A 27,046-nucleotide genomic window follows, 5' to 3' on the forward strand; every position below is an offset into this window, starting at 1 on the left:
AGGTGACTCTCTGGAGAGCCTGTCCTCTTTGCTGGGGCTCAGCATCCCAGGCGGCTTTGATCTCACGGCTCCACCATCTCAACGTGGGGTTCGGGCAGGTCCCGAGGCAGGGGAGAGGCAGCTGGAAGATCACACACTGGCCCTTCCACGCTGCAGCCAGGGAGCGACCCCGGAATGTTTGGCGAGCACCACCCTCCGTCACACTGCCGTTCCAGGCCTTGGGGTGTGTGTGGTAGGGGGTCCTCATGTGTGCACATAGCTGTGACACTGGGCAAAAAACAGTATAACTACCTGGAGAGTTACAGAGGTGTGGACTAGAGTAAGTGAACCCCTAAATGAGGTCAACATCCACTTTTGAAGAGTAAATCAAAACCAGTGTTTAAAGTAAAATCTTTCCCCTCTTTATACTTTGTTCTCTGCAATGAGCTAACTAGTTATTGATCCATTACTCCGTGGAAAAGGCAATCACGTTCACAGAATGCAAACCCGCTCCTCAGAGGTCACCATAAGTGGTATTTCCGACGCTTGTCTGGATGTGTTTGGAGCACGTTCTTTTTTTTTTTTTTTTTTTGCGGTACGCGGGCCTCTCCCTGCTGTGGCCTCTCCCGTTGCGAAGCACAGGCTCCGGACGCGCAGGCTCAACGGCCATGGCTCACGGGCCCAACCGCTCCACGGCATGTGGGATCCTCCCGCACCGGGGCACGAACCCGTGTCCCCTGCATCGGCAGGCGGACTCTCAACCACTGCGCCACCAGGGAAGCCCTGGAGCACGTTCGATCCTTCCTGGACACGCTGCCACGTGGTCTGGTATCTTGAACTCCGGGGGCTGGGAAGGTGTGCTCATCCGTTCCCTTTGGAGGCATCCCTGAGGTTCACCGTCCCCACAGAACCGCCTGCTTGGCCCTCGAGACACCCAAGCTGGCCACGGCTCGAGAAGGTGGTCACTCAGCCCTGAGACTGGCCTGCGCCAGGCCCTCCTGCCGTTTCCGCTGGGCTCTTTTCCCACGCTCGTCCTCACTGTCCCCACAGGACCTGGTACAGGAGAAGCTGAAGAGCCAGCAGCTGAGCAGTGAGCTGGACAAACTGAGCCAGGAACTGGAGAAGCTTGGCCTCCACAAGGAGCTGCTGCTGCGGGATGACAGCAGCAACGGTGACACGTGAGGGCCCCTCCCTGGGTGGCTGCAGGCTTTCTCCGCTCACGTCTGCGTCCCAGCACCCCCGCACCCTGCAGGCTCCGCGCCCCAGCCCCACCCCCACCCCCGGAGCTCAGTTTACTTTTCACACTTGAGGGCCTGTTGACACGTGGCACTTTCTATCCAGGGCCTCCTTCCTGGACATTCCGAGGCAGGAGTGGAAGGAGATTCTTTTGTCCAATGAAAAGGCTTCTGAACTTTTTTCTAGTTAGGCTTTTATCGAGCAGTTTTAACTTCACAATAAGAGTGAGGAGAAGGTGCAGAGATTTCCTGTAGACCCCCTGCCCCCGGTGCGTACCCTCCCCCACCATCAACACCCACCACCAGAATGGTGCATGCATTACGCTCGGTGAACCTACACCAACGCCTCATCATCACCCAGAGTCCACGGTTGACATTGGAGTCATTCTCAGTGTTGCATGTTCTGTGGATTTTGACAAACATATGATAACCTGTATCCACCCCTATAGCGTCATACAGAGTATTTTCACCGCCCTAAAAATCATCTGTGTTCCACCTGTTCATTCCCTTCTCCCTCCACCAGCCCTTTAATTTTTTTAAATTTTAACTCTTGCTGCCTTTGCCAGCAGTGCTTTCCTAAATCATCTCGCTTTTCAAGGAAATCCAACACCTTGGACTTTTGTTGGACTTGTAACCAATGTGATGTCCTTTAGGTGCGGTGAAAAGGCCACACAGATTTACCACTCACCTAGCACTGTGGTCTTGGATGGATTCCTTAACCTTTCTGAGACTCTGTTTCCCCATCTGTAAAATGGCCATAACAATACATGAAACGACGCCTGGAAAACTATAGCAGTGATGTTTCATTGACGGTGTCCCAGACATATCTATGCCAACAGCCTGGGGGAACAGCTCTAGGTGATGGTTTTTGACGCCTGCAGTTCTTCTGGGACACATCTTGCAGCGTGATGCGGAAACCAGCTTAGTGGGGGAGGGGTGTATTGGCAGCTGGGAGACTGGGAGCTTGCGGGTAGAAGAGGCAGATGAATACTACTGTTTATTTGTATTTTTCAGGAAATACAAGATTTTGGAGAGCATAACTGAATCAGCATTCAAAACAGCACTAGCCAGGAAAGAAGAAAAGATTGTGTTCTTAGAAGCACAGATGGAAGAGAAGGCCAGCCTGACTCACCACCTACAGAACGAGCTCCAGGTGGTAAGAGCAGCCCCCGTAGGGTCAGGCCGTGGGTCCTGGCTGTGAGGTCCCTGCCTCACCTTTCCCAGCCCCTCACCTGGGTAGCAGAGGGGCGGCCTGGATGCCCATGTTCTGGAGCAAGTGTCGACGGAGTGGACCCCTGAGGCTCGGGAGGGAGAAGTCTGGCTGCGCTCATGTGGCTATAAAGTCGGGACTGGGTCCCGGCTGCTGCCCGGCAGTCACCTCTGCAGGGAGGGGGCAACATGCAGGACGGAGGTCCTCCCCGCAAGAGCAAAGGCAGGACTCTGGCGGGTCCAGTGCCGGGCGACGGGGTCGGGCACGCTGAGGGGGATGGGTTTGGTGCGGGGCCCCGAGCCCGGCCTCTTCCTGCCCCAAGTCTGCTTTCCCGTTCTCACACCCGCAGTTGAAGAAGGAATGTGAGATCCTCAGGAAGAGCCAGGAAGAGGGGAAGCAGGTGCAGAACTCTTTCAAACACCCTGTGGGGCCGTTGGTCGAGGGTCACCCGGGGAAGGAGCGCTGGGGGCCCAGCCCCAAGGAGGCCACGATGGAGCTGCTCCGCGTGAAGGACCGGGCCATCGAGCTGGAGCGCAACGTGAGTGGGGAGAGTCCGTCCTGCCGACAGTCCCGCAGACGGAGCAGGAACTCCCATTACCGGGAAGGACCCGGGGTGTCAGAAGCTGTTGAGATTTATCCAGGTCTCGTTGGCCTCTTCTTGAGTTTCCTGGCAGGTCCCGTTTGCTCCTTGCCACTTGAGGTCCCTTCAGCCTTTCTGACTGAAGGGGCAGGTCCCCCTTTTTCCTGGGGACTTGCTCTATGCTTCCTGCACTGGGTCTGGGGCATCTATCTCCACCAGCACTGTTTCCGCAGTGATCTGTGTTTCGGTGCTCTTCTGGGGGTCGACAGACCATGGTCCGCCCCCTGTTTTCATAAATAAGGTTTTATTGGCCCACAGACACACCCTTTGCTTACATATCGTGTGGGGCTGCCTTTCCACGGCGACGGCAGGGGTCACTGGTTGAGGTAGAGACCCTATGGCCGGAAAACCCCAAAATAATATTTGCCGTCTGGCCCTTTACAGAGCGAGTTTGTCCACGCACGTCTAAACCCCTGATCTTGTTTGACGTCTCCCAACAGCCTTATGAAGTAGATAGTGACTATTTTCCTTTGACAGATGAGAAAGGTGAGACGGAGTTTAAGAGACTTGACCCTAAGCCCCATGCTGGTCAGGGAGAGCGCAAGACCACACCCCACGCGTCCGGGCCCAGTCGGTGGCGTATCTTGCTCGGCCTTTATCGGTCTCATGGAGCATGAACCTCCTCCTTCTACCCGCTGTCACCCGAGTGGGGTGAGGCTTTAGGGCAGGCTCTGGCTCCCTGTTCTGTGCGAGAAGCTCACAGACATGCATTCTCGGGGTGGTCAACAGAAAACAGAGAAGAGCACAAAAGACAGAAAGGATGAAGCAGCTCTAGCCCCAGCTCACCTTTGCCTCACACTCACATGCTCAGGTTCTTTGCAGCGTCTCCATCATGTGTATTCACTTCTCTTGTGAAAGCACGTACCAAAAAATTTTTTCCTAATTCTGTTGTCTTTCCAAGAGGGAAAATGCTACTTCTCTCATCCGGTGGATTTTGGCTTTGGCCCCCAAAGGGTTCCTAACGACTCTGTACCTGCTAACCAGCCATCCCTGCGGCTGCTCAGCAGGTACGGAGCCGGTGTCTGATTGTCCTCACGCTTCCCCCTTCCCCAGAACGCGGCTCTGCAGGCTGAGAAGCAGCTGCTCAAGGAACAGCTGCAGCACTTGGAGACCCAGAACACGGCCTTCAGCAGTCAGATCCTGACGCTGCAGAAGCAGAGCGCCTTCCTGCAGGAACACAACACCACGCTCCAGACGCAGACGGCGAAGCTGCAGGTGAGGGCATGGCTGGGCAGCTCTTGGGGGAGGATGCTCTGTGTCTCCTAGAGACTGGCCCCAGCACTCTGACGACTCCTAATCAGTAAGACAAAGCATGGGAGAGTTCGGTGTTTTGCTTTATTTTTGATAGACTCATTGTAAACCGAGGTTCCTAGCCTCAGGATCTCTGAAGTTGGTTTTCAGTGACTGAACACGGCTGCCCAGGCAAAAAAAAGTTTATTTCCCTGCTTTTCCCTTGCAGTCTTGTCTGTTTCCCAAAATTTGTTTCTTGAGATGCTGTTAGGAATGACTTGGAAAAGAGGTTCTGGGATCAAATAAGTTTGGTTCGACAGAGTTAAGCACATTTCTTCACTGTAGGACCTGGCAGAGCCTTTTTGAAGCAAATGTGAATTTTTGATCTCTACGAGTGAAGTAAGGTATGAAGTAGCTCCCGGGCTGGTGAGAGCATCTAGCCAAAAGAGTGTTCTGGACCACACGTTTTAGGATGTTGGCTTTTATTTACCATTAATAGATTGTGGGAAAGTAAATGATCGTTTATTGCAGTTTCTGAGAAAGATGTTTGAAAATATGTAACGTGTGGGTCAGAGACAATAAATAGGAGACTGTCAAAGAGGTTGGGATTCGTTCTATTAAAACGAGCAAATAGGACGTTGGTTTGTAGTTTTGTTTTTGTTGGGGTTTTTGGTTATGGTTGTCATATCTTTGTCCGGTCTTGATATGAAGGTAATCCTGACCTCAGAATTAGATAGGAAGTACTCCCTTCTCCTAAATTTCTAACAATTTTGGACGTTGGATGGATGTTCTGTAAGCGTCAGTTAGCTTAAGGTAGGTTGTTCAGGTATTTTGTGTCCTCAGTGATGCTCTCGCTTTTAAAAATAGGCTTTTAAAAGTATTCAAAGAGGGTATTATTCAGAGAGAGGACCTCATTTGCCCCAAAAGGTCACGTCTGTGGAGAGGGGCTCAGGAGTGAAGCGCCACGCGACAGTCTGTTGATGCCGTCTGGCCTCCTCCAGCAGTTCCTTAAGTCCTGGTAGAACTGTCCTTGGTCCCAGCTGCGTCTTGCCTGCGCCGATGGTCTCTGTTATCTTGGTGTCGGCCTCCAGCCCCTTCTCCCTCTCGGCAGGTGGAGAATTCCACTCTGGGCTCCCAGAGCGCCTCACTCACCACGCAGTACGCGCTGCTCCAGAACCAGCAGACAGCCAAGGAGAGCGAGCTCGAGAACCTGCAGAAGCAGCAGGAAGAGCTGATGGCCACCTACCAGGCCCTGCTGCAGGACCACGAGCACCTGGGCGCACTCCACGAGCGGCAGTCCGCGGAGTACGAGGCCCTCATCCGCCAGCACAGCTGCCTGAAAACACTGCATCGCAACCTGGAGCTGGAGCACAGGGAGCTGGGGGAGAGGTATGTGCCGGCGGGGCGGGCTCCCCTGGGTTCCTGTCCCCGCCTCTGCTCTGTGCCCCTCGGGTCTCCTATTGGCCTGCAGCTTCACACTGTCCGGGGCACCGGAACTTTCCAAAAGGGAGGTAAATCAAAGTCACCCTTAGCAATTTGGAGTTAGTGCGGCTGGAGACCGAGTGTCGGTGGATCTCCAGGTGGAGAAGGGGCGTCGTGGCCAGTCTTGGCTCAGGGAAACCTGTTGTTGGTGTGGGGTCCCTGCTCCCCTAAGGATTTTCTTCTCTCCTCTCTTTTCTCTCCAAACTAAGAATAAGGAGGAAGTTCACCACAGCTGCCAATTTACAATGACACATCTTGCCCTGGCTTCTCAGTTCTTTTCGCGCCCGTCAAGGTCTGGGCTGCGTTTTTTTTTGCGGTACGTGGGCTTCTCACTGTTGTGGCCTCTCCCGTTGCGGAGCACAGGCTCCGGACGCGCAGGCTCAGCGGCCATGGCTCACGGGCCCAGCCGCTCCACGGCATGTGGGATCTTCCCAGACCGGGGCACGAACCCGCGTCCCCTGCATCGGCAGGCGGACTCTCAACCACTGTGCCACGAGGGAAGCCCTGGGCTGCATTTTTTTTTAACCTTTAATTTTTTTTTTTAATAAATTTATTTATTTTTGGCTGCCTTGGGTCTTCGTTGCTATGCGCGGGCTTTCTCTAGTTGCGGCAAGCGGGGACTACTCTTCATTGTGGCGCGCGGGCTTCTCATTGTGATGGCTTCTCTTGTTGCGGAGCACGGGCTCTAGGTGCGCAGGCTCAGTAGTTGTGGCTCACGGGCTTAGCTGCTCCACGGCATATGGGATCTTCCCAGACCAGAGCTCGAACCCGTGTCCCCTGCATCGGCAGGCGGATTCTTAACCACCGCACCACCAGGGAAGCCCTAATTTTAAGTATATAGAAAGTAAACAGAATGGTAGAGTGAAACCCCTGTATACCCACGACTGGCTTCTGCATTTATCACTATTTTGCCACCCTCGTTTCATCTTTACTTCCCGTTCTCCAGCCCCACACTCTTCTTTTTTTGTAGGTAAAATTTACATACCTTGAAATACACGAGTCTTAGCTTTGCGCTCTTGACAAATCGGGGTCCTGGGTCTTGTGTGCATTCAGTCAACCAGCGTCACCTGAGCTCTTGCCCTGGCAGATCCTTGATTGTTCCAGGCCGCTGGGCAGGGGCTGCCGGACCCAGAATCTGGGAGCAGGTGTGGTGTGCACATGGCTCTAATACAGGAGAGAGAGGCTCTCAAACACTTGGCACGGGTGGCTGGGTGGGTGAGGAAGAGAAATTGTCCTTGTCCTGTGCTTGTGAGGCGGCCCTGCTGCCAGCGTTCTCCTTGACTCGGCCTCAAGATGCTAAGTAAAGCTGAAGTGCAGGGCGTTTCATCACAGACCCAGGGGGCTTTTGGGCCAGCAGAGCCTCATGAGGGCATCTGAGGATGCTGTGGGCACGGGGTGATGGCGTTCATTTATCCTCTCACCCGGTGCTTCCTTTCTGCCTCTGTCTGGAGTCCTCCACCCCTTTGATCCACGTGGATCGCCGTCCTTCAGGGGCTGCTAGCCCAAATGAGCATCTTCTGCTTCCTCCTGCACCCATCCTGGATCCATGTGACACTTAGTAAGCACCTGCTGTGTACGGGGTGGTGTGTCTAGCTGTGGTAGGAGAGGCATCCAGTTGACTAATGATGTGGAGTGAGGAGTGTTCGCTCAACTCTAAAGCTAGCACGGCGCCCAGCACTCACCAGGCGCTCAGGTGTCCTCTTATGTGTTATAATAACATCTCACGATATTCTTCATGTCTACTCAGCAGGAGAAGGTTTTTGCAGGTGGAATTTGGACTGGCTCTGAAGGAAGAGTCCATTGTTGCTTTCCCTGTAATTCTTTGCTCAGTACAGCACAGAACCACTGTGTCACCCAGTACTTTGTTGGACAGAGGCTGGAGGCCCCTTGGGTCTGTCTGCGGCAGGGCTACACGTTCAGGAGTCTGGGTACCTGGAATACAGGGATGATGGCTCTACGTTCATTTCGTTTGACACTTAAATCAGACACTCACTCATTCGTTTTTTCAACGGATACTTAGCACTGTGCCTCGTACTGGGACTCGGTGGTGAGCCAGACTCGCCCGGGTTCTGTTCTGCAGTGGCGTAGTTTACTAACGGTCAGAGAGATGCTTGATCAGTGAGCTTTTCCAAGACGTTACAGAAGGGAAGCGGGAAGCGGGGACCTTGATGGTCAGCCGGAGGCCCTAATTTGTCAGACCTTGGATGACTTTTCCCAGAATCGTTAACCTGGATGCGAAAGGTCACCCCTGAGAGCCAGGCAGAGCCCCATGCCCAGAACCACGTCGGGGATCCTCTGCTCTGCAGCTAAAGGCCACACAGATGTCTGTAAACAGCTGCCTGGGCAGGCTCCTGAGCTTGATCCCACACAAGCACAAGTCTGGGTTCCGGTCAGACGGTGCGAGTACAGCTGCGCGGGGACAGGCGGGGTCAGGGTAGAGGTCTGGAGACGAAGGCTGGAAGCCCCCTGGACTTGGGGGCTCTTGAGTCATCGTGAGCTTGGAAGGTTCCAGCAGGTGGGAGGAACAGCCTGGGCTTATCGGGGACTCTGTCCTTGTGCTCTGCTGCCCTCCAGAGATAGCTGTGCAGTACCCCACACAGAGAGACAGAGGAGAAAATACAAAGAGGAAAACGAAAGGGCGGGAAGGAGGGGTGTGTGTGTGTGTGTGCGCGCATGCGCGTGTGCACGTGTCCCCCGGCAGCTGCCTGGGCCCCCCAGGCAAGCCTCTGCCCCCCACTCGAGGTCTGGCAAGAGCAGGAGGGGCTCCCGAGGGAGAGGAGGGCTCACCCCGGCCCCAGTGAGCAGGGATTTGCTGTGAAATTAGCTGTCATGTGCAGTGGAATTCAGCTGTTTATTCCGTGGTTTCTTCTAGATGAGTTTGTGTTGAGTGAACGCCCTGTTAAGTCATTTGCACTCCCTGAGAGGAGGGTGTGGGGTTCAGAGGACGTTGTCTGGGCGTTCCCCGGGGGCCAAGGGAGGAAGGCTACTGCGACAGGGAATCGAGGGGGCCGCGGGGGCATGTCGGGGGGGAGGACGAGGCCTCTGGCCCTGGGGCTGGAGGGGACCCCGAGCCTTCCCGCCCAGTTGCTGCTCGCACCCCCGGTGCCTCTCCCAGCCACCTCCCTCCAATTGCCTACCCTGCAGCCTTGCCCCCTGCCTGCCCCCCTCAGCTCTGCAGAGAGAAGCCACCAGACGAGCCCCGCTTTCTCTGTGGAGGCTTCGCGGTCTCCCAGGGTGTGCGTCGCCCATGGGCAAAGAAGGCCCGGGACGGGCTACCAGCGGTGTGTCCCCTCCCACAGGCATGGCGACATGCTGAAGCGCGGGGCGGAGCTGGATGAGCTGGAGAAGGTTTTGAATGCTGAGAGGGAGGCTCTGCAGCGGGAGCAGAGGACGAGCGCCGCGGTCGCGAGCGAGAACCAGAGGCTGCAGGAGGAGCTGGACAGGTAAACGCCGGGGCCCGGGGGCCCACCTTCCCGCGGGCGGCAGCAGCTCACTCACTCTGCCCCCGCTGAGCGGAGGTCAGCCTGCCAGTACAGCCCCTGTCATGCTAACAGCTGGATGGTAGCGAGGTCAAAGGGATGGTGCTGGGATGGAAGGGCCAGTGTGGTACCCAGGGACAGCGCGTCGCCCAAGCTGGTGGCCCTCACCTCCTGCCCTGAGGTGCCGATTGGTTGCGTCAGCCATGGGTACATTCGTCATCTAATGGGTTCCCTGTTTGTGAATTCACCTCCTTGCTGACATTGATCTCTAAGCCCCAAATCAGCGCTCGTGGAGCTATCATGGACATTTGGGTGGCGAGACGTTTGGGTTCGCCTGATGCACACGTTTCCAGCAGTGGAGGAGCAAGGCGTTCGACCCCTGCAGCTCATTCTGCAAATGAGCATCCTTTTTTTTTTAAGGTACGCGGGCCTCTCACTGTTGTGGCCTCTCCCGTTGTGGAGCACAGGCTCCGGATGCGCAGGCTCACGGGCCATGGCTCATGGGCCCAGCCGCTCCGCGGCATGTGGGATCTTCCCGGACCGGGGCTCGAACCCGCATCCCCTGCATCGGCAGGAGGACTCTCAACCACTGCGCCACCAGGGAAGCCCACGAGCGTCCTTTTTGTGGCCTGTTTAGTGCCGTGGTTTTCGTGGTTTTGTGCTTTTGGGTGAGGATTTCGCTGTTTAAAATGGCCCACGAGCAGAATGCTGTCTCGTGTTCCTAAACGCAAGGCTGTAACCTACATTACGGAGAATATGTGTGAGTGAGGTAGATGAGCTTCCTTCAGGCATGAGTTACGGTGCTCTTGGCTGTGAGTACATCACATAAGGTGTCTTTAAACAGAAACCATGTAAAACGAGGTATGTCTTGATCAGCTGACAAAATTGTGTGACCAGACTCACAGGAACCCACCTGTGTGTTTCCCCCAAGAGCTAATTTAGTGTCTCAGGGACCTTATAGAATGTTACTACCAAGAGTAACAAGAATCTACAGAATTACTGTCCTTTTTGTTTTAAACAGACGAAGAAACAGGCTGAGGTTAAATGCCTCGTTCAGAGTGGATGCTTGTAGTCAATGGCAGAGTCAGGATTTGAAGCAGGTCTTGTCTCTGGCATGGCCGTGGGTACTGCTTCCTCCTCACCTCCTTGCGTTCATGTGTACCAGGGGCTACAGACTCCGGTGCCAGGCAGGTCAGGCACGTGGGTGAAGAGTGCCAGTGGTAGACTGGACATGAGTGACACGGAGAATATACACTAACAGTTGTCAGCTGGGAGGAAGGCCTGGGGCCACCAGATTATGGTTTATGCTTTTTCTCTTAAGAGAAGCTGGACATTGGAATGTTGATGTGAAACTTTCATAATTTTAAATGTTGACCCACTAATTCACTTAAAAAACACTGTAGCCAAACAAGACACATCCGTGTCTGAATTGAGGCCATGAGCCCCTGGTACTTTGAGCTTTCTGTTACAAATCTTTCCCCGGGAAAGCCCAGTTGGATAATAGTTATTATGATGGTGATAATCTTAGTGGGTTTACATCATACCCCAGCATCTCATATTTTATCTCGGGAGTTGAAATGAGAAAGGGGCTTGGAATTGAGAAGAAGAGCTGGGCATAGACAAAGAGTTTTAGAGCAAAAATGTCTGGTTCAGTATTCAGAAAGAAAGCTTTTAACAACAGAACCTTTTTTTCCAAGTAGGCAGATATGCCAGAGCTCTAAATACATAAGAGGTCATAACAGTGATGCTCTGTTGACGTGGGTATCCGAGCCTGCCTGTTCCGTCCCCCCAGTGCAAGTTGGGGACACCAGGGGTACCTTCATAGAACCCCAAAGAATCCAGTTTGAAAGCCTCTGATTTTGTTCAACTCCCTCATTGTGAGGCCCAGGGAGGTTGTGGTTCGGTCTAAGGTTGCACAGCTGTGACAGGGCCCGGGAGCACCCTTCAGGCCTCAGCCCTGTGGCTCTCCACCCCGCCAGGGTCAGCTTCCTGCACCACCAGCTGAAGGGGGAACACGAGGAGCTGCACAGCCACACCAAGGAGCTGAAAACCTCGCTGAACAGCTCGCAGCTGGAGCTGAGCCGCTGGCAGGCCCGGTTCGACGAGCTGAAGGAACAGCACCAGAGCATGGACATCTCTCTGACCAAGCTGGACACCCACTGCGAGGTGGGGCCTGGGGCTGGGCGGGGTCTCGGGACACCGGGACGAGTCCCCCTAGGGTGACAGCCTTGGGCTCAGAGGGGTTGCGATGGGTCCTTCTTGGCGTCTGTGCTCGAAGACTGTGTGAAGGTGGTACAGAGGCCGGGAGGAGACCAGAGGCGTTTGAAAGGGGGACAGGCACCACAACTGGTAGGGATGCATTAGAAAACACCTTTACATCTGACCTTTGCTTTCTGCAAAGGGTCAGAGCAGGCGCACGGAAACAGCTGAGTACTGTTTTATTTCTGTCCTCTTGGCTGTGTCCACACCGTTTTTCCATTTCCTTGCATGTAGCAGCTGCACCGTTCTAGAGAAAGGTCACAGATTTTCTTCCATGCTTGGATTTGGCTGACTGGCTCCTCGGGATGGAACTTGCACACAAATCCCCTGGTTGCAAAAGGGGCAGAGCTCTGCCTTCTGGTGCACTAGGTTGGAAAGTACCTTCTTAGGCAGCAGACCCCGGGACAAGTAAGACAGGCAGAGTGGATGGCACGGGGCAGAGCAGCTGGGTCCCGTCCCAGCTCCAGGACAGCCAGGACCCCGGACACAGTTCCTCTTGCCCTTTGTTTGTTGAGAAACACTCTGGGGAGCCTTTTCCTTTGAGCTCACGGTAGCTCACGGGGCGCCACAGATGAGGAAGCAGAGGCCAGGGTTCTGGGATGCCCAAAGGCCCCTCTGGGCTGGGGCTGGGGCCTGTGGAAGAGGTGGGGTCCAGGACACAGGCAGAGACACTGGCTGAGGGAGCCCTGTCACCATAGGCTGTGCCTCACAGGGCGCTGCTTGAGGATTTCCGAGGGGACCTCAGGCCAGGGCCTGCAGTAGGAGATTGCCACCCAGTCTGTCTGAAGCCAAAGCTTGTTATTTTCCTGCTACACCAACCACGATAAATGTATTCTAGACAAGAGTTGGCCATCCTCAGCCCAAAACTAAAATCCAGCCCCCAAACCTGTTTCCATACGGCCGTGAACTGAGAATGACCTTTACATTTTATAATGGTTGAGAAAGTGAAAAAAAAATGTTTTGTGGCAAGTGCAAATGGTCTAACACTTAAATGTCAGTGCCCATAAGTCAAGTTGTATTGGAACGCGGTCACACCTGTGCATTTACATATTGTCTCTGGCTGCTTTCCTGCTGTAACAGCACAGTTGAGTGGCTGCGACAGAGACCACCGTCTGGCCTGGAAAGCCTAAAATATTTCCTACCTGGCTCTTTACAGGAGAAGTGTGCCGACCCTCATCTAGGACGGAGCTGGTCGCTAGAAATAATAATGTAGCCACCAGATGTAATTTAAAATTTTCTAGTAGCCACAGTAAAGAAGTGAAAGGAAACAGGTGGGATTAATTCTAAGTAATATATTTTGTTCAGCCAGTATATCTAAAATGTCATTTCCACATGTAACCACAAAAAACTCATTAACGAGCTCTTTCACATCTTTTTTTTTTTTTTTTTTAGTTAAGTCTTTAGGATCTGCTGTATCCGCCCTTGTGGCTCTCCTCATCGTGGGCTAGCTGCGCTTTAAGTGGTCAGCGGCCACGCGTTGCCCGCGGCTGTCGGATTGGACAGCGTAGCTGCCAAGGGAAGAGGCCGTTTGGGTCCTTTTGAATTGTCACAAGTGCAGATAGCACTGAGATGGACATCTTGGTGCACGTGGCCTTTGCCTTCTTTTGGAAGCTAGATTCCCAGCAGCAGACTCCCGGGGTCACACAGTATTTAAGACGTTGTTGGTCTGTGTTTTAGCTGCTCTCCCGCCTCAAGGGGAACTTGGAGGAAGAAAACCATCACCTCTTGAGCCAGATCCAGCTGTTGAGCCAGCAGAACCAAATGCTTCTAGAACAGAACTTGGAGAACAAGGAACAGTACCACGAGGAGCAGAAGCAGTACATGTAAGGGGCCCGGGTGGGGGACGCCTGTCGACACGGGGGTCCTGGCTTCTCTGGCCAAGACCTGCCCCGCTCTGGGCAGGAACAGCCCCGGAGCCTGTTCTTAACAGCCTGTCCTTCTCTCTGTTTCCCTGGAGTGTTTCTGGGTTTCTGCAAGTGGTGGTGGTTGGCTTTCATTTGCTTTTTAAAGGCACTGCCCACCGCCAGAAGCTTCTTAGTCTGCTTTTGGAATTAAGTGCACTTCTAAAAATACAGCTGTGCCAGCAAGAGAAGTATCTCAGGGAAAGAATTCACATCGGAGGCTGAGCACAGGTGCCATACCCAATCTCCTTCTATCGCCTGTGGCTGTGTTCCCTGATCATCTGGTGCGGTGGGTCACCCGTGTGCCACGGTGTTTGTTTATGTGGCTTTGCTGTGGCCCCTGCGGTGGTAACCAGGGACCTAGTGGGGGTGATGGGATGTGGGCATACCAGACAGAGGTTGAGGAGCTTCACGGAGAAGTGGAAAGAAGAGCCGGGGTTCTGCTGCTGACACAGGATGGGCCGAAGGCAGGGCAGATGGGGGACATGAAGGTGGAGCACGGCAGGGCTCTGGGTGCAGGGAACGTGCGGGAGCCTCAGCGGAGGAAGCTGCCGTGCCTGGCTAATGAGTTGGGATTCATTGGGAAGTGTTTAAAGGGTGCTGGTCTCACAGGGCCTAGGAAGCTGCTAGAGATGAGGTCAAGAGGAAGAGCCTGGCACTGAGAACCTTGTGGTTTGCAAGTGAAACGATCCAGGACGCATCTGTGGATCCAGGGGGTTTCCACCGCTCTGCCGTGGTGGTTGAACTGTCCTTGCTCGCGGGTGGCAATGGCTGGCCAGCATAGGGAAGGCAAGAGGAGACAGGCTGCAGAGGGACGTGGTCAGAGGTGGCTCGCCATCTACCAGGAGATGGTTTACCTTGCAAACCGCAGTGTAATTTTGGGATAGAAATGACCGTTGCCTGAAGCTGGCCCTCTGTAATCCAGCTGATAATAATTCCCAGCGGACACTGGGCGGTTGCTAACTAGAAGAGTAGGCGCCCGGACCCCAGGGGGATGATGGGATGACAGTTGTGCAATAGAGAGCGTCTGCAGAGGGCCAGGAGTTGGCAGGCTTCCCGGAGGCTGCTCTGAGCGGAGCACTGTGCTGGGGGCCGAGAGGGGCACGGGACCTGCTCTCTGAGTTTGTGCGCATCTCTGGGGCGAACCCAGCCGCGAAAGCACTCCGAGCTTAAGGCGGGGCAGCACGGCCGTGAGGACACAACAACAGATCACAGACATCGAGTCAAGGAGGCTGGGAGCCGCGAGGGGTTGGGGCTTGGGGGTCGGGGCCCAGTGGTTCGCAAAGCTACCACTTTTCATGATGTACCCCCTTCGTGGGGAGCTCCTGGGAAAGTCCCCAGTTTGGGTGGAAGCTTGGCAGCTTCTCGACAGAAAGAAGCCTGAGCAGAAAGTTGCCTCTGGCCCAGAGGCCTCATTTTCCAGTGAGGAAGCCGAGGGTCCGAGCTGTAAAGACAGCACGGGTGGTGAGAGGCCGGAAGGGACAGGAGTTGGTGGCCCTGTGGGCAGCGTTGTATGGAGTCCACCTGCCTGATTCCTGAGATAAAACAGAAGCACACCCTTCGTATCAGGAAGGCCAGAACTTCCCTCCCAGGAAGCAGAGGTGCCCTCTGGCAGCCCAGGGTTCAAGAGGTATCTCTTTGGTCTCTTGTGTGTTTTTGAAAAATACAAACTGGTTTCCAGCTTTACAAGTCAGGAGGTTTTGCTTCACAGTCTGAGTTTCTGGCTGCTCTGAAAAATGGGAAGGTCTACGTGCCACCCCAGGCAGCGATCTGCTGCGGTGGCCCAGTTGTGCCTCAGTCCCCACCACACCCTCTGGTTTTTCCAGGCCCGCTCTCTTCCTTATCTTCTCTCTGGACCCTAAAATCTTCTGAGTTTGTTCCCATGGAAGTTTTATCAGAAACCCAGCATTGGAATGGGTCCAGGTCAGAGGTCTGAATTTGCTGAAATGACTTTTTCAACCCTGATGCCCACCAAACTCCCTGAGGGCAGACCTCTCCCACCACCAAGGTATTGTTGACGTGCACGCCAGCAGCTGGCCTCGGGTCTGACCCTGGGGTGTCCCACACCCTGAATGGCCTGGCCAGAGAATCCTTGCTTCCGAGCTTGGGTTGTCAGACGGGTCTGGGTTTGCTCCCTTGAGTTCACTCACAGCTAGATCCTGGGTGCTTCAGCAGGCCTCTTCAAGGCGTTAGGGCTTCTGGACCTATGTCAGATGCTTCCATTCGCATAGTCCCAGCTCAGCGACTGTGTGCTCGTAAGCGCTGTGGTGTCCGCTGGGCCAGGTCCCAGGCCGAGCTGGTGAGTAAGTTCGTTTGTTTCATTTAAAACCGGCTTGTCTTTCCCCTCTCTCCAGAGACAAGTTAAATGCCTTACGAAGACATAAGGAAAAACTGGAAGAAAAAATCATGGATCAGTACAAGTTCTATGATCCTGCTCCAAAGAAGTGAGTTGATTTAAGTTTCAGGGACTTGAACACAGAACAGAAAAGCTTCCTTGTTCACACTCAGGGTGAAACTTTCTGTAGGGCCTGTGTCTTCCACAGTGACAGGCCACCCTTGTGCACATCAGAATGATTGTAGAATTTCTTTCAGCCCCATCCTCATGCTTGTCCTGTGAGGGGTGGCAAATGCCGGCTGACCTTGACGAGACACAGGCTTAAGTGAGCCACAGCCCTTTTAAGGGGGCAGAGTCAGTGGTTTGGGAGCCATTAAAGCGGGATGGAAGGGTTGCCTTGTCGGCCTCTTCTCAGGATTTAACGGGGTGTAGAAAACCATGTTTCTGTTTAGGGAAGGAACCTTGGATAGGACACCAGGCCCAGCACTCACAGTCTTCAAACAGGGGCACCTCTGGATTCACTGAACCCCAGGGCGGCTTCACAGACATGTCCCCTTCTCCAGAGGGCAGTGGGTTTCAGGGCTGGCTCCATCCCCCAAGACTGCCAGCCTTGTCCAGCACCGCTTCCCCCAGGAGTCGGCCCTGCGCGTGGTCCTGTCCCAGCCCAGCCTCAAAGTCAGGATCGCTGTGCACCCTTCGAGGCCTCTCTGTTGAAATCACACAACCACAGAATTTCAGAACCTCAGTCTCAGCCTTCTCTTTGACAGATGGAGAAGTTGAGGCCCAGACGAGGAAACGGAGGGATTTGTGTAAACACAATGCAGTTCAGTTCAGAGCAGGAGTAGAACTCGGGTGTGGTTCTCTTTTTTTTTGCGTCACGCGGGCCTCTCACTGCTGTGGCCTCTCCCGTTGCGGAGCACAGGCTCCGGACGCGCAGGCTCAGCGGCCATGGCTCACGGGCCCAGCCGCTCTGCGGCATGTGGGATCTTCCCGGACCGGGGCACGAACCCGAATCCCCTGCATCGGCAGGCAGACTCTCAGCCACTGCGCCACCAGGGAAGCCCTGTGGTTCTCTTTTTGTAACAGCGGAAGCCTCCATTTCCCGTTAGCTGCAGCTTCGTCGCTTACTCATTAAATTGCCTGTTTTTAATTCACACGGCACACTCTTCCCTGCCCTCTGCCACCTCACCCGGATTCCTCGGTGCCGGGAGTGGTCAAGGAATGCCAGCTTATTACGCTTACCGTGAACTTTAGCAGAGGCTGAGGAGGAATGTGACGCTGAAAAGGGCATTTTGGCAGAAAAATTGCCATCACATTAGCAGAGCACTACTTCATTTCCCAGAGATGATCAAGAGTTAATGGGCGTACTTGACGTTCTGTTTTCCCAAGAGACTAGTGTGACTTCCTGACCCGATACATGCCTCTAACTATCCCCGAGCGCATGCGTGACCGAGAATTCTGTTCTGCCTCCTGAGCCCCAAATACAGTGGTCATGGTGGTGGTTACTGGCCAGCTTCCCAGGCTGGTGATGGGAATCCCAGCCCACATTAGGGCACCCAGTAACCTGCTGGAGGGGGCAGTGAGGGTTGATTGTGTCCTAAAAATCTACTCCTAACTAGGAAAAACCACTGGATTGGAGCCAAAGCTTTAGTCAAACTCATCAAACCAAAGAAAGAGGGTTCCAGAGAACGATTGAAGTCAACTACAGACAGTCCTCCCCGGCAGCTGGAGTCCCCAGACCCAACCTCGCCATCCACTTCTCAGCCGCTCAGATCCCAGCCGGAAAACCCCGAGGCCACCCCGTTGGGCTCAAGCTGTGCAGAAGAGTGCGACATCCACAAAGGGACCCTGGGAAAAGGTAGGCGGGCTGACCTGGCTGCAGGGGGTGGTCTAAGGGACCCTCTCATTGGACCGGGTAGAGGGAGACGGCGTGTGGCTGTGCGCACCTGTGTGTGTAAGAGCGTGAAGGGGATGTGCTGTGTACACGCACGTCTGCCTCCATAGGTGTGTTAATAACCAAGAAAATACAAACCCATGTCGAGCGAGAAGCATCGCTAATCCTGTAGATGGTGGGAGGGACTCAAACCAAAGCTGGTAACCATGCAGGCACCAGAGGCAAGCTCAGTTGCATATGTTTGGGGGTTTCCTTGTACGTGTCAGAGTTGTAGAGTAGACTATTTCTGTAGGGAGATCTCCGGCACGTTTAACGGGCAGCGTGCACATGTGCGATCTTTTGCAAGCCCACGTGTGACTCCAGCCTTTTTAGCACTTAGATAGGCAGCCAGGTTTTCTTCTCCAGCCTGACCCGGTCTTCAGTCTTACCAGCCAGGGGGCCCGGCTTACCTTTCCATGAGGGCTGCCATTTGGAGTTTGCCAGGGGTTCTGAAATGGGTTCCTAGTTGAATGTGCTTTATTCTGTCAAACTCTAAGAGGTTATCAATTATAAACTGCCCAGTTACTTTATATACCACTGGCAATCAAATGATGCAGTGCTTTACCACTTAGAATTTTTATTGTACTCTTGTTGAAGAGCTCTTCTAAAAGACTTAATTCGACAGATTTTTGTGTACACACATGAAAGGAAAATATGAGTAAAATATATTGGTCACGGCAGTGACCGTTCTGTCACAGTTCCATCTGGCCCCAGTGGTGACTATAAGACACTGTGGAAGCTGCATCCTGATTTCAGTGATGTTAAGATGGGGCGGTGGGGGTGGGGACGTGCATCTTAGAATCGATTAAACGCAGCAGTTACTTCAAACAAGGTTAAATTTCCAAATTTACTTTTCAGTATCATTTCATGGATTATTTATGCCAAAACTGCAGCCTGAATAATTTGAATCTTTATGAAAAAGACACCAGGACTTTCTGAAGGTCGGGCCTATGCCTGAGACCCACACACTGTCGGGGGTGGTGGCTGACATTATAGCACTAAGGGCCTGTGACAAGCCACCCTCTGGGTATGACATGTGCACAGGCCTTTCAGGAGGCCGCATTCACCACTTCAGGTACTGCTGTGTCACTTTCAGATGCACAAAAGAGAATGCATTCCCGCACACATTGTTTGGGGACTAATGCTTGCACTCCTGTTCTTTACAGGAGGTCAGATTAGGTAAAAGGCTCTTGTGCAGATAAGTGATAATGAAGCTTAACATTGGTTTTTATCTAGAGGGGATCTGTGGCCCCAGGTTGTCATTTTGACTATTTAAATGTTTTGACATTTATCACCTCAATTTGTATTAAAGTTGACAACTATAACCAGCCTAACCGAGTCAGGAAAACTTTCAGAGGGAAAGAAATGCTGGCACCCATCCATGAATGAGCAAGTCAGTGATGATTATCCGTAACAGCTGCCACGCACTGGGTGCTTTCTTTGGGCTCAGTACCCTGTCAGCTAATTTACTGTATCTGCCTCGGGTTTAGTCCTAACTACCCCGTGAGGTAGGCATGATTAGTCATCCCCTTTTCAGAGCTTAGAAAGTGAGGCTTGACAAGGTGAAACACCTGCTGATGTAGTAAGTGGCAGAACTTGGATTCAAACAGAGGTCTGTCAGCCCTGGAGCCTGAGCTCTTCACCAACAAGTGCACTGCCTGCAGTTAAAGCTGAGGCAACACGCTGCCTAACCAGGAGCCCCGGCAGAGCCACGGGCCCCAGCATCACATAAAGTCGGTCCCTTATCCTGTGGTGTGAGCATTGGCCACCAGGTGGTGCCACAGAGGAAGAAATAATGGAGGTTCTGGTACCAAATTTAACTCTAAATCAGAAATTGGATATACTGGTTGTTTCTGTATGATATGTTCAAAAAGTTAGACCAGTTGTCTGCTCTGATAAGACTCTGTGATTTAAAGGTCATGAATTAGAAGATGCATAGGAGATCTAAAAGCATATAATAATTCTTGGTGTTGAGGGCTTTGGGGTATGAAAAAGAGGTACTTTCATTATTTTTAAACTCATCCTGCCAAAAGAAGTTATTGCAGATATACAAGAACTATTAGTGGATACTTCAGGTAGACTATTTCATTACAGCAGGCCAGAAACGTACTGCGTAGCACGTGAGCCAGATTGTCAGGGAGTCAGTCATTAAAATGGATGAGTAAGAGAAGCCGCGGCTCCTAAATTAATAAACATTCTTATTTAATAATTTCACACTTTGAAATTGAAAAATTGTCTAAGCCCTTCGGCTCCTCGAGCGATACGTAATTCTCTTCACGTGCTGAGTAAGTAAAGTGTTGGCACTAAGATGCCACTAAATTAATTAGAGGCAGAGCGTAAGTGACTCGCTGAGTCCTGATTCCGGTCTTGCAGTGGCTATTGTTTCCATCTTTCCTGGGCTGGACAGGATACTGATTTCCTAAGTACATTGAGCTAATTTAGAGTCATTTGTTATTATTCATTTCATTTATTTCTTGTGTGTTTTTTTTTTTTTTTTCCTTCCTCTCGGGTTATCCTGGGGATAACGATTTAGCAACTCAGCGCAGAAAGAGTTCCTTTTTGAGAAGCAAAAGCAAGGACAAAGACACGTCTCCACGGGCCCACCCGGCTCTCTCGGCTCTCTCTAAACACCTGCAGTTCTGGTCTTCCTCTGACAACCCCATCCTCTCCTAACGAGCCCCTCCCTTTTTCCGAGATTGGAGATTTCTAATCCTTTTCCTTTACCATGTGTCTTCATCGTGTATCCTTCTTCATTTCTGAAATTCAAACAAATGAGAAATAAAAAAAAAAAAACAGTACCTAAAGGCCAGATGACCTATAACGGACCCCTCCTCCTGACCCCAGTTCCAAGCCAAACTTAAAGTAGCCAGCGTGGATTCTGAGTTCAAAAGAGAAGATGAGTTGTCACACCCTCTGGACCGTTTCTCCAGTACAGCACAGCTGTAGGGGAGCCTCGGGACATCTATGCACAGGTCCTTTGGCCAGGATGGCCGTGCTGAGTAAGTCCAGGGGCCGTGTGCTGCCCCCCTTCTCTCTCACCTGCAGGCTTTTGTCACGCCCGCGTGTAAAGCAGAGCTGGTCTGTTGTCGCTATGCTTCCTAAAATATACAGTCTCTGTCAAGTGAGTTTTTTTAAGACTTACCTTTAAGCATCTAAATTTAAAACTGCTGCCCTTTTCTCCTCTTTCTTTGTCAGAGCCCTGAATTGTTGGCTTTTGCCAATAAGGTCCTTTTTAGAGGTGCTCTATGTTTTGAAGGATTTATTGTGCTCCATTCAAGCGTTTTGAATAATTGCATCGATGTTGCCCAGCCAGAGTTCAGTCCAGAATGAAGTTTTATGACTGTACTGTCGTTCTCTGACACCTTGGATGCTGAAGTTAAAACAGCAGTGGACAGAAAGAACATCACGCCAATCACACTCAGAGCGGGGGAAAGGCTGGTCGATAGAGGCCTTTAGCTACTGCCGTTTTTGCTGTCTGCAGTCATTGTTGTACCATCTTCATGATTTTGGCCACATCTTTACATCACCTATGCGGTTACTTACATATTTTCCCTTGAATTGACTCACCGTTTCCACTTAAATTTATCCTAAAAGGAAAGATTATTACCTGTATTGTAAATGGAAAACCAGTACCATAAAAATAAGGTAACTATAGGGCTTCCCTGGTGGCGCAGTGGTCGAGAGTCAGCCTGCCGATGCAGGGGACACGGGTTCATGTCCCGGTCCGGGAGGATCCCGCGTGCCGTGGAGCGGCTGGGTCTGTGGGCCGTGGCCGCTGGGCCTGCGCGTCCGGAGCCTGTGCTCCGCGGCGGGAGAGGCCGCAGCGGTGAGAGGCCCACGTACTGCAAAAAATAATAATAATAATAATAAGGTAACTATAAAAAATAAATACATATGTATCAGAATGCTGAAGTCGGCTGATGTGGCAGTGACTTTGCCTCACGCACCCTGCCTTGGGAACCCTGGGCTGCTGAGGTCCTGGCCTTCCAGGCCTGTCCTCCGAGCATGCTGCTGGAATGGTGCTGTTTCTCTGCTGTCCGTGCTAACTGTGTGGTCATCTCCGCCTCCCCCTCTGCTCCTCATTTTAACCTCACCTGTTGGATGTCTGTCCCGTCCATCCCACCAGACTTGAGTCTTGCTTCTCATCAAGGTTATCTTTCAGAATCCAAATTTTACGTTGATTTCAAGTCATAAGATTTAGGCACGTAAAACTTCACAGTGAGTCCAGACTTGGAGTGGCCAAGGGGCAGACAGAGTCAGGTCCGTGGAAGAGGCTGGAGAGGGGCCGAGATCCTGACACAGTGGTTGTGGCTCTGTGTCTGCAGCCTTGGGGGTGCCTAGAGTGAGACATTATGCAAAACAGCCCTGTCTTAATGCCAGTAGGGACTCCAACTGCATTAAGTTTTGTCTCATTTTTGGAGAGCCCATCCCCTTTCTTATTACTAGATAGTTGGAGGGTTTTTTTTTTTTAATGTTTTTATGACAAGAGTATGTCTTCATGGTAGAAAATTTAGAGACTGCAGAAAAGCATAAGATACAAGGTAAAAATCCTTCTTGTAGTCAGTGTCACCATACAGAGATTAAAGGCTTCTTACCCTACTGTTAAGGTGACAGTGAATTTTTCCGCAGATTATAAGTGAGGCCAGTTGGCAAGTTGCGTGTCCTGGACCTTCGGGGCCTCAGCCTCAGATCCGAGTGATCCTGAGCAGACATCGGCAGGATCTTTTTAAATCAGGGATTTGAGTTATATACAGTGCTATGCAGCAGGCGTGCTCTATAGTTAGTATGTTGGACTTTTACCAATATTTTGTTTGTCCTCTTGAGTTTTTCCTTTATTTCCTCCCAGCCAAAATTTCAGGGCTCACAGTTTGGCCCATCATTGGAGGCGGGCCCTCCGACACAGACCTGTAGCCAGGGCCCTCCTGTTCAAACCACAGCCCAGGAGGTGGGCAGCTCAGCTTTTGTACCTGTGGTCCGTGTGTCCTGCCAACCCTGCTTCTAGGCCTCCGTGTGGTAGCCCGGCCTGAGCACAGGGTTCTGCAGCCCCGTTTCTCAGTATCCTTCTCTGCCCCAGGTCCTGGGGACCTAAAGCCAAAGCGAGGGTCCCCGCACAGAGACAGCCTTGACCGCAAGGATGCCTCTGCTGACCCAGCCATGAAGCCCTGGCCCGTGGAGCCGGGCCCCCGGCCCTGTTCGTCCTCAGCCATCACTACAACCCCTTCCAGCTCCACCCCCATCTCACGGCACCCAGGCCGCGCCAAAGGTGAGTTGTGGGCCCCTCACCTTGTCCAGAAACGAGAGGGTTGAGAATCTGGGGCTCACGTTCCTTCTTAAAGACCCCAGGCTCTCAGGGCCAGGAGGGGTCTCAGGCTGAGAGGTGGAGAGCAGAGTGCTTAAGCTGTGGGCTGGCTCTGGCGTCACACAGACAAGGGTTCAGGCTTCAGCCCTGCCTGCCAGCTGGGTGAGTGATTCTGGACAGACAGCTTCACCCTCTAGAGGCCTGATCCCAAGCCACTGGTGGGAAAGCCCCGGGACCCTCTCTCACCACCACCGTGCAGGCCCTCGCGGCACCAAGCAGCTCCAGAAGGGAGGTCCAAGTTTGGGCTAAAAGCAGGCAGCCTCCCTCAGCCCAACTTGGTAGAAGTCTGGAGGTTTATTCTCTACAGAGGATACACAAGAGGGTCTCTGAACTGGAGGTCGGTTAGTAAAGTGGAAGGCACGTTTCCCAAATGAAAAACAAGGAGGTTGCAGGGAAGGCTTTACAAACTGAAGGTCTCCCAGGTTGCCAGTAGCCATGTGTGTTCACATCTTTAGATGTGAGATTAAAACATTCTCCCAGTCATGTGATCAGCTTAAGGAATTCCCAGTTGAATGTCCCCATCAGATCTGGCCAGGTGAGGCCCACGGATACCTGAGGAGAGCCTCCAGTACCAGAGACCAAAACCAGTGTGAGAGGCAACAGAGTAAACAGAAGCACAGAGATGAAAGCTTTACGATGTCCGTCATTAATATAGTCAGATGAGCCAAGCTGTTGCACCCATGAAACAAGAACGGGATGCTACCAAAAGAGCAGTCGGGTGGGTGGAGCAAGCACCGGGGAATTGAAAAGATGCCAACAGAGAGGAAACATGAAGCTTCAAAGCAAAAAAGACATTCCGCTGATAATTTAGCGATCTGAAACCATCCAAAGAAACAGCTGAAGGAACTGAAAGTGACTGCCTCTGGGGTGTTAGAAATCGGAGAACAAGAAGTGGTAGTTATTCTTCATAATAATACCACCCACTTGGCTCTTGAAACCAGAGACTTTCACAACCTTGGTTTGACGAGCAAAGCAAAGACAGGGTCCCTGCCCTCATCCCCGTTGCTTACAAGTAGGAAGCCCCGCTGGGGAGAAGGTGAGTTGGGTGGGCACAGGGCAGCCGGACAGTCTCTCCCCACTGCTGGCCAGACACTGCAGGCGCATTTACTGTTGGATGTCAGTGGAGCCGTGCCATGTGCTGTCTGGAACAGGCACGCTCTGAGCCCAGTGTGGCAAGGGTGTCTGTTGTCCACAGTCATCAGTCTCCCCTGGCTTCCTGGGCTCTGGGGTGCAGAGGCCCTGCGTGGTCTTGGGAAAGAGCTGGGAACACCGTCTCCCCTCAGTGTACCAGTGGTCTGTGTGGCTCAAGGTCCAGCCCTCCAGGCTAACCCTGGGCTGTCTCAGTCTGGACCCCCATCCCTGAACCAGAGCCCAAGGCTGGAAACATCACTGGCCAGTCACACGTCTGCTGAGCATGCATGAGGGTCCATCAACCCTGCAACCCCAGCACTGCCCGTGGCGATTCCCTGGCAGCCCAGTTCTCACACTCTGGGTAGTCATCGCCAGTGGGCATGTAACCGTCTTCGAAATGGAACACCCCGCCCCCACTCCCTGCCCTTAGAATCAGCATTTCTTCAAGTAAATCTAGTTCCTTTTAGAGCAGAATTTAATAATCAAGATCTGGACACTACAGAGTTGTCATTACTTTTAGACCCTTTCAGTAAAGAAAGGACACATAGATATTATGAGTTCATATCAATATTTCAAATTCCAATTTAATATTATAGGGATTTTTAAATTTCATGCATGTGTCCTTTTCTTACACAGAAGTCTCGGCTCTTGAAAAATCTACTTATTTTTCCTGAAAATATGCAGTAATGGTAAAAAAAATTATATTATTAACAATAAAATTACTAAGTGATGTTCGTTTTGTACTTCTTTTAGTTCTGCGATTATATCTCACTAAGGATGCACAGAGTTTTATATTCAAAATTCACTGGAATTTTTTTCTCTAGGTGATTATGTTAGCAGTTTGATATACAGTAAGGTTCATTTGTTTCTGTTTTCAGTGTTAGAGTTTTTTCTTTTTAAATTAATCCTGTTTTTTAATACATAAAATATTTATGTAATTTAAAGCTAAATTATGTAGGAAGACATGCTTAGATTTCTGAGTCTCACATCTCTCCCTTTCCCCTCCATTCCATTCCAGAATCAGCCTATGGATAACCATTTTTTTTTTTGGTTCCTTGTTTATACTTCCAGTGTTTCTTTTTGCAAAAATAAACAAAATAATGCACCTTGATTTTTTTTTCGTTTAGCCGTATATCATGGAGATCTTCCTCATTCTTTTTAAGAGGCGTATAATAATTAAAATGGTGGTATGACAGTTCATTCAACCAACCAGTCCCCAGAGTTTATTCCTAGAGGTAGAATTGCTGGGTCAAAGGACAAATACAGATAAGCTTTTCCTAAATAAGATTGCATATTTTTTCAAAGTTTTCCAGAAAATTCTGATATTAGCCAGGTTTAACGACCAATAGCCTACGTATCACTAGCCATGTTATACTGTAGTAATCAAGGCAGCAAGTTTTCATTAAGCCACTACATTGAGTTGGTCATTAGGGCAGAATTCAAAATGTAGGATTCTCCTGCCTTCAATGAGTTAAAAAAAGGAGTCGTCCCGCCCTCATCTCCAGGAGACAAAACCTGCAAAGGAAGCAATTAGATCATACCTAACTTTTTTTAAAAAAATTTTTATTGGAGTAGAGTTGATTTACGATGTGTATTCCTTTCTGCTCTACAGCAAAGTGAATCAGTTATACATATACATATGTCCACTCATTTTTAGATTTTTTTTTCCCATGTAGGTCATTACAGAGTATTGAGAAGAGTTCCCTGTGCTCTACAGCAGGTCCTTATTAGTTAACCTATTTTATGTATAGTAGTGTATACATCATACCTAAATTTGGGTGTATCTCACTGCCAGAACTTTTATAATAGGAATTGGGGACAGGGTGGAAACCCTCTTGCCATTTGGTGGGGCCCAGGGTCTACTGTCAGAGAGAAGTTAGCAGGCTTGAGGCAGAGGGCATCTGAATCCCTCTCAGGGAAAGGGCAGTTGACGGGTGGCCTGTGCTTCCAGGTCTATTTCGGGTGAGGAGCTGCGGCGGCAGGGCTGTTTCCAGGGAGTCAGCCTCTCCCCTCAGGTGCTGGATTCTCTCCTCTGCCTTCCTCCCGCCTCCTGAAGACAACTGTGGTCTCCAGACCAGAACTGCTGGCACGGCTTGGCCTTGGAGGTTGGGAGGCGCTCCCCAGGGCCCTGAATACTCGCCTCCTTTTGCTGTGTAATCCTTTGGCCAGATCACTGCTTTAGTCTTCAAGTCCCTGTCACTGCACAGGCGGAAATGGGATTTGAAGTTAAATCTAACAGGAGTCGGGAGTGAGGGCCGTGCCAGCAGGAGGAGTAGGGGGAGGGATGGAAGAGGCACGTCCACGCGTCCCTCCCTTGCCTCCAAGGGCTTGGCGCTGCCGTGGCTCAGGTGCCAGTCAGAGGTGGCCGTCCGGCACAGGACCCCGTGTTTCCCTGTGGATGTTCCGGGACCCCTGTATCATCACCTTATTTTCACCACAGGCTATAATTCTGATGACAGCCTCTGCGAACCGTCCCTGGAGCTCGAGTTCGCTCCCCACAGGCAGTACGGTGAGTGGTCAGTGCGATGTCCCCTTCCTCCTGGGTTCTCAGTCTTGTTTTATCAACAGTGCTTTTCGGGCTTCCCTGGTCGCGCAGTGGTTGAGAGTCCGCCTGCCGATGCAGGGGACACGGGTTCGTGCCCCGGTCCGGAAAGATGCCACATGCCATGGAGCGGCTGGGCCCGTGAGCCATGGCTGCTGAGCCTGCGCGTCCGGAGCCTGTGCTCCGCAACGGGAGAGGCCACAGCAGTGAGAGGCCCGCGTACCGCAAAAACAAACAGTGCTTTTCCTTAAAGCTAAGGTCCTGTATGGAAGTCCAACACACAAAACAGGTGAAAGTGAAGTTGTTGTATGAAGTGGGAATGGGGGGGTCC

The 27,046-nt window shown here is 52.0% G+C and overlaps 1 protein-coding gene across 1 annotated transcript in view; it reads left to right on the plus strand.

Annotated features, from left to right (window-relative positions):
• Positions 1-27,046, plus strand: part of CCDC88C (coiled-coil domain containing 88C) — a 125,051-nt gene that overhangs the window by 90,468 nt on the left and 7,537 nt on the right. Inside the window, exons 16-27 of the mRNA XM_065872000.1 lie at positions 1,030-1,157; positions 2,229-2,370; positions 2,774-2,962; positions 4,118-4,279; positions 5,406-5,683; positions 9,076-9,219; positions 11,235-11,421; positions 13,192-13,337; positions 15,770-15,859; positions 17,370-17,608; positions 22,758-22,946; positions 26,614-26,682. Of these exons, the coding sequence (XP_065728072.1) occupies positions 1,030-1,157; positions 2,229-2,370; positions 2,774-2,962; positions 4,118-4,279; positions 5,406-5,683; positions 9,076-9,219; positions 11,235-11,421; positions 13,192-13,337; positions 15,770-15,859; positions 17,370-17,608; positions 22,758-22,946; positions 26,614-26,682 (1,963 nt within the window). The remainder of the gene's footprint in view (positions 1-1,029; positions 1,158-2,228; positions 2,371-2,773; positions 2,963-4,117; positions 4,280-5,405; positions 5,684-9,075; positions 9,220-11,234; positions 11,422-13,191; positions 13,338-15,769; positions 15,860-17,369; positions 17,609-22,757; positions 22,947-26,613; positions 26,683-27,046) is intronic.

Source organism: Phocoena phocoena, chromosome 2, assembly GCF_963924675.1.
Source record: "Phocoena phocoena chromosome 2, mPhoPho1.1, whole genome shotgun sequence".
Classification (NCBI taxonomy): Eukaryota; Metazoa; Chordata; class Mammalia; order Artiodactyla; family Phocoenidae; genus Phocoena; species Phocoena phocoena.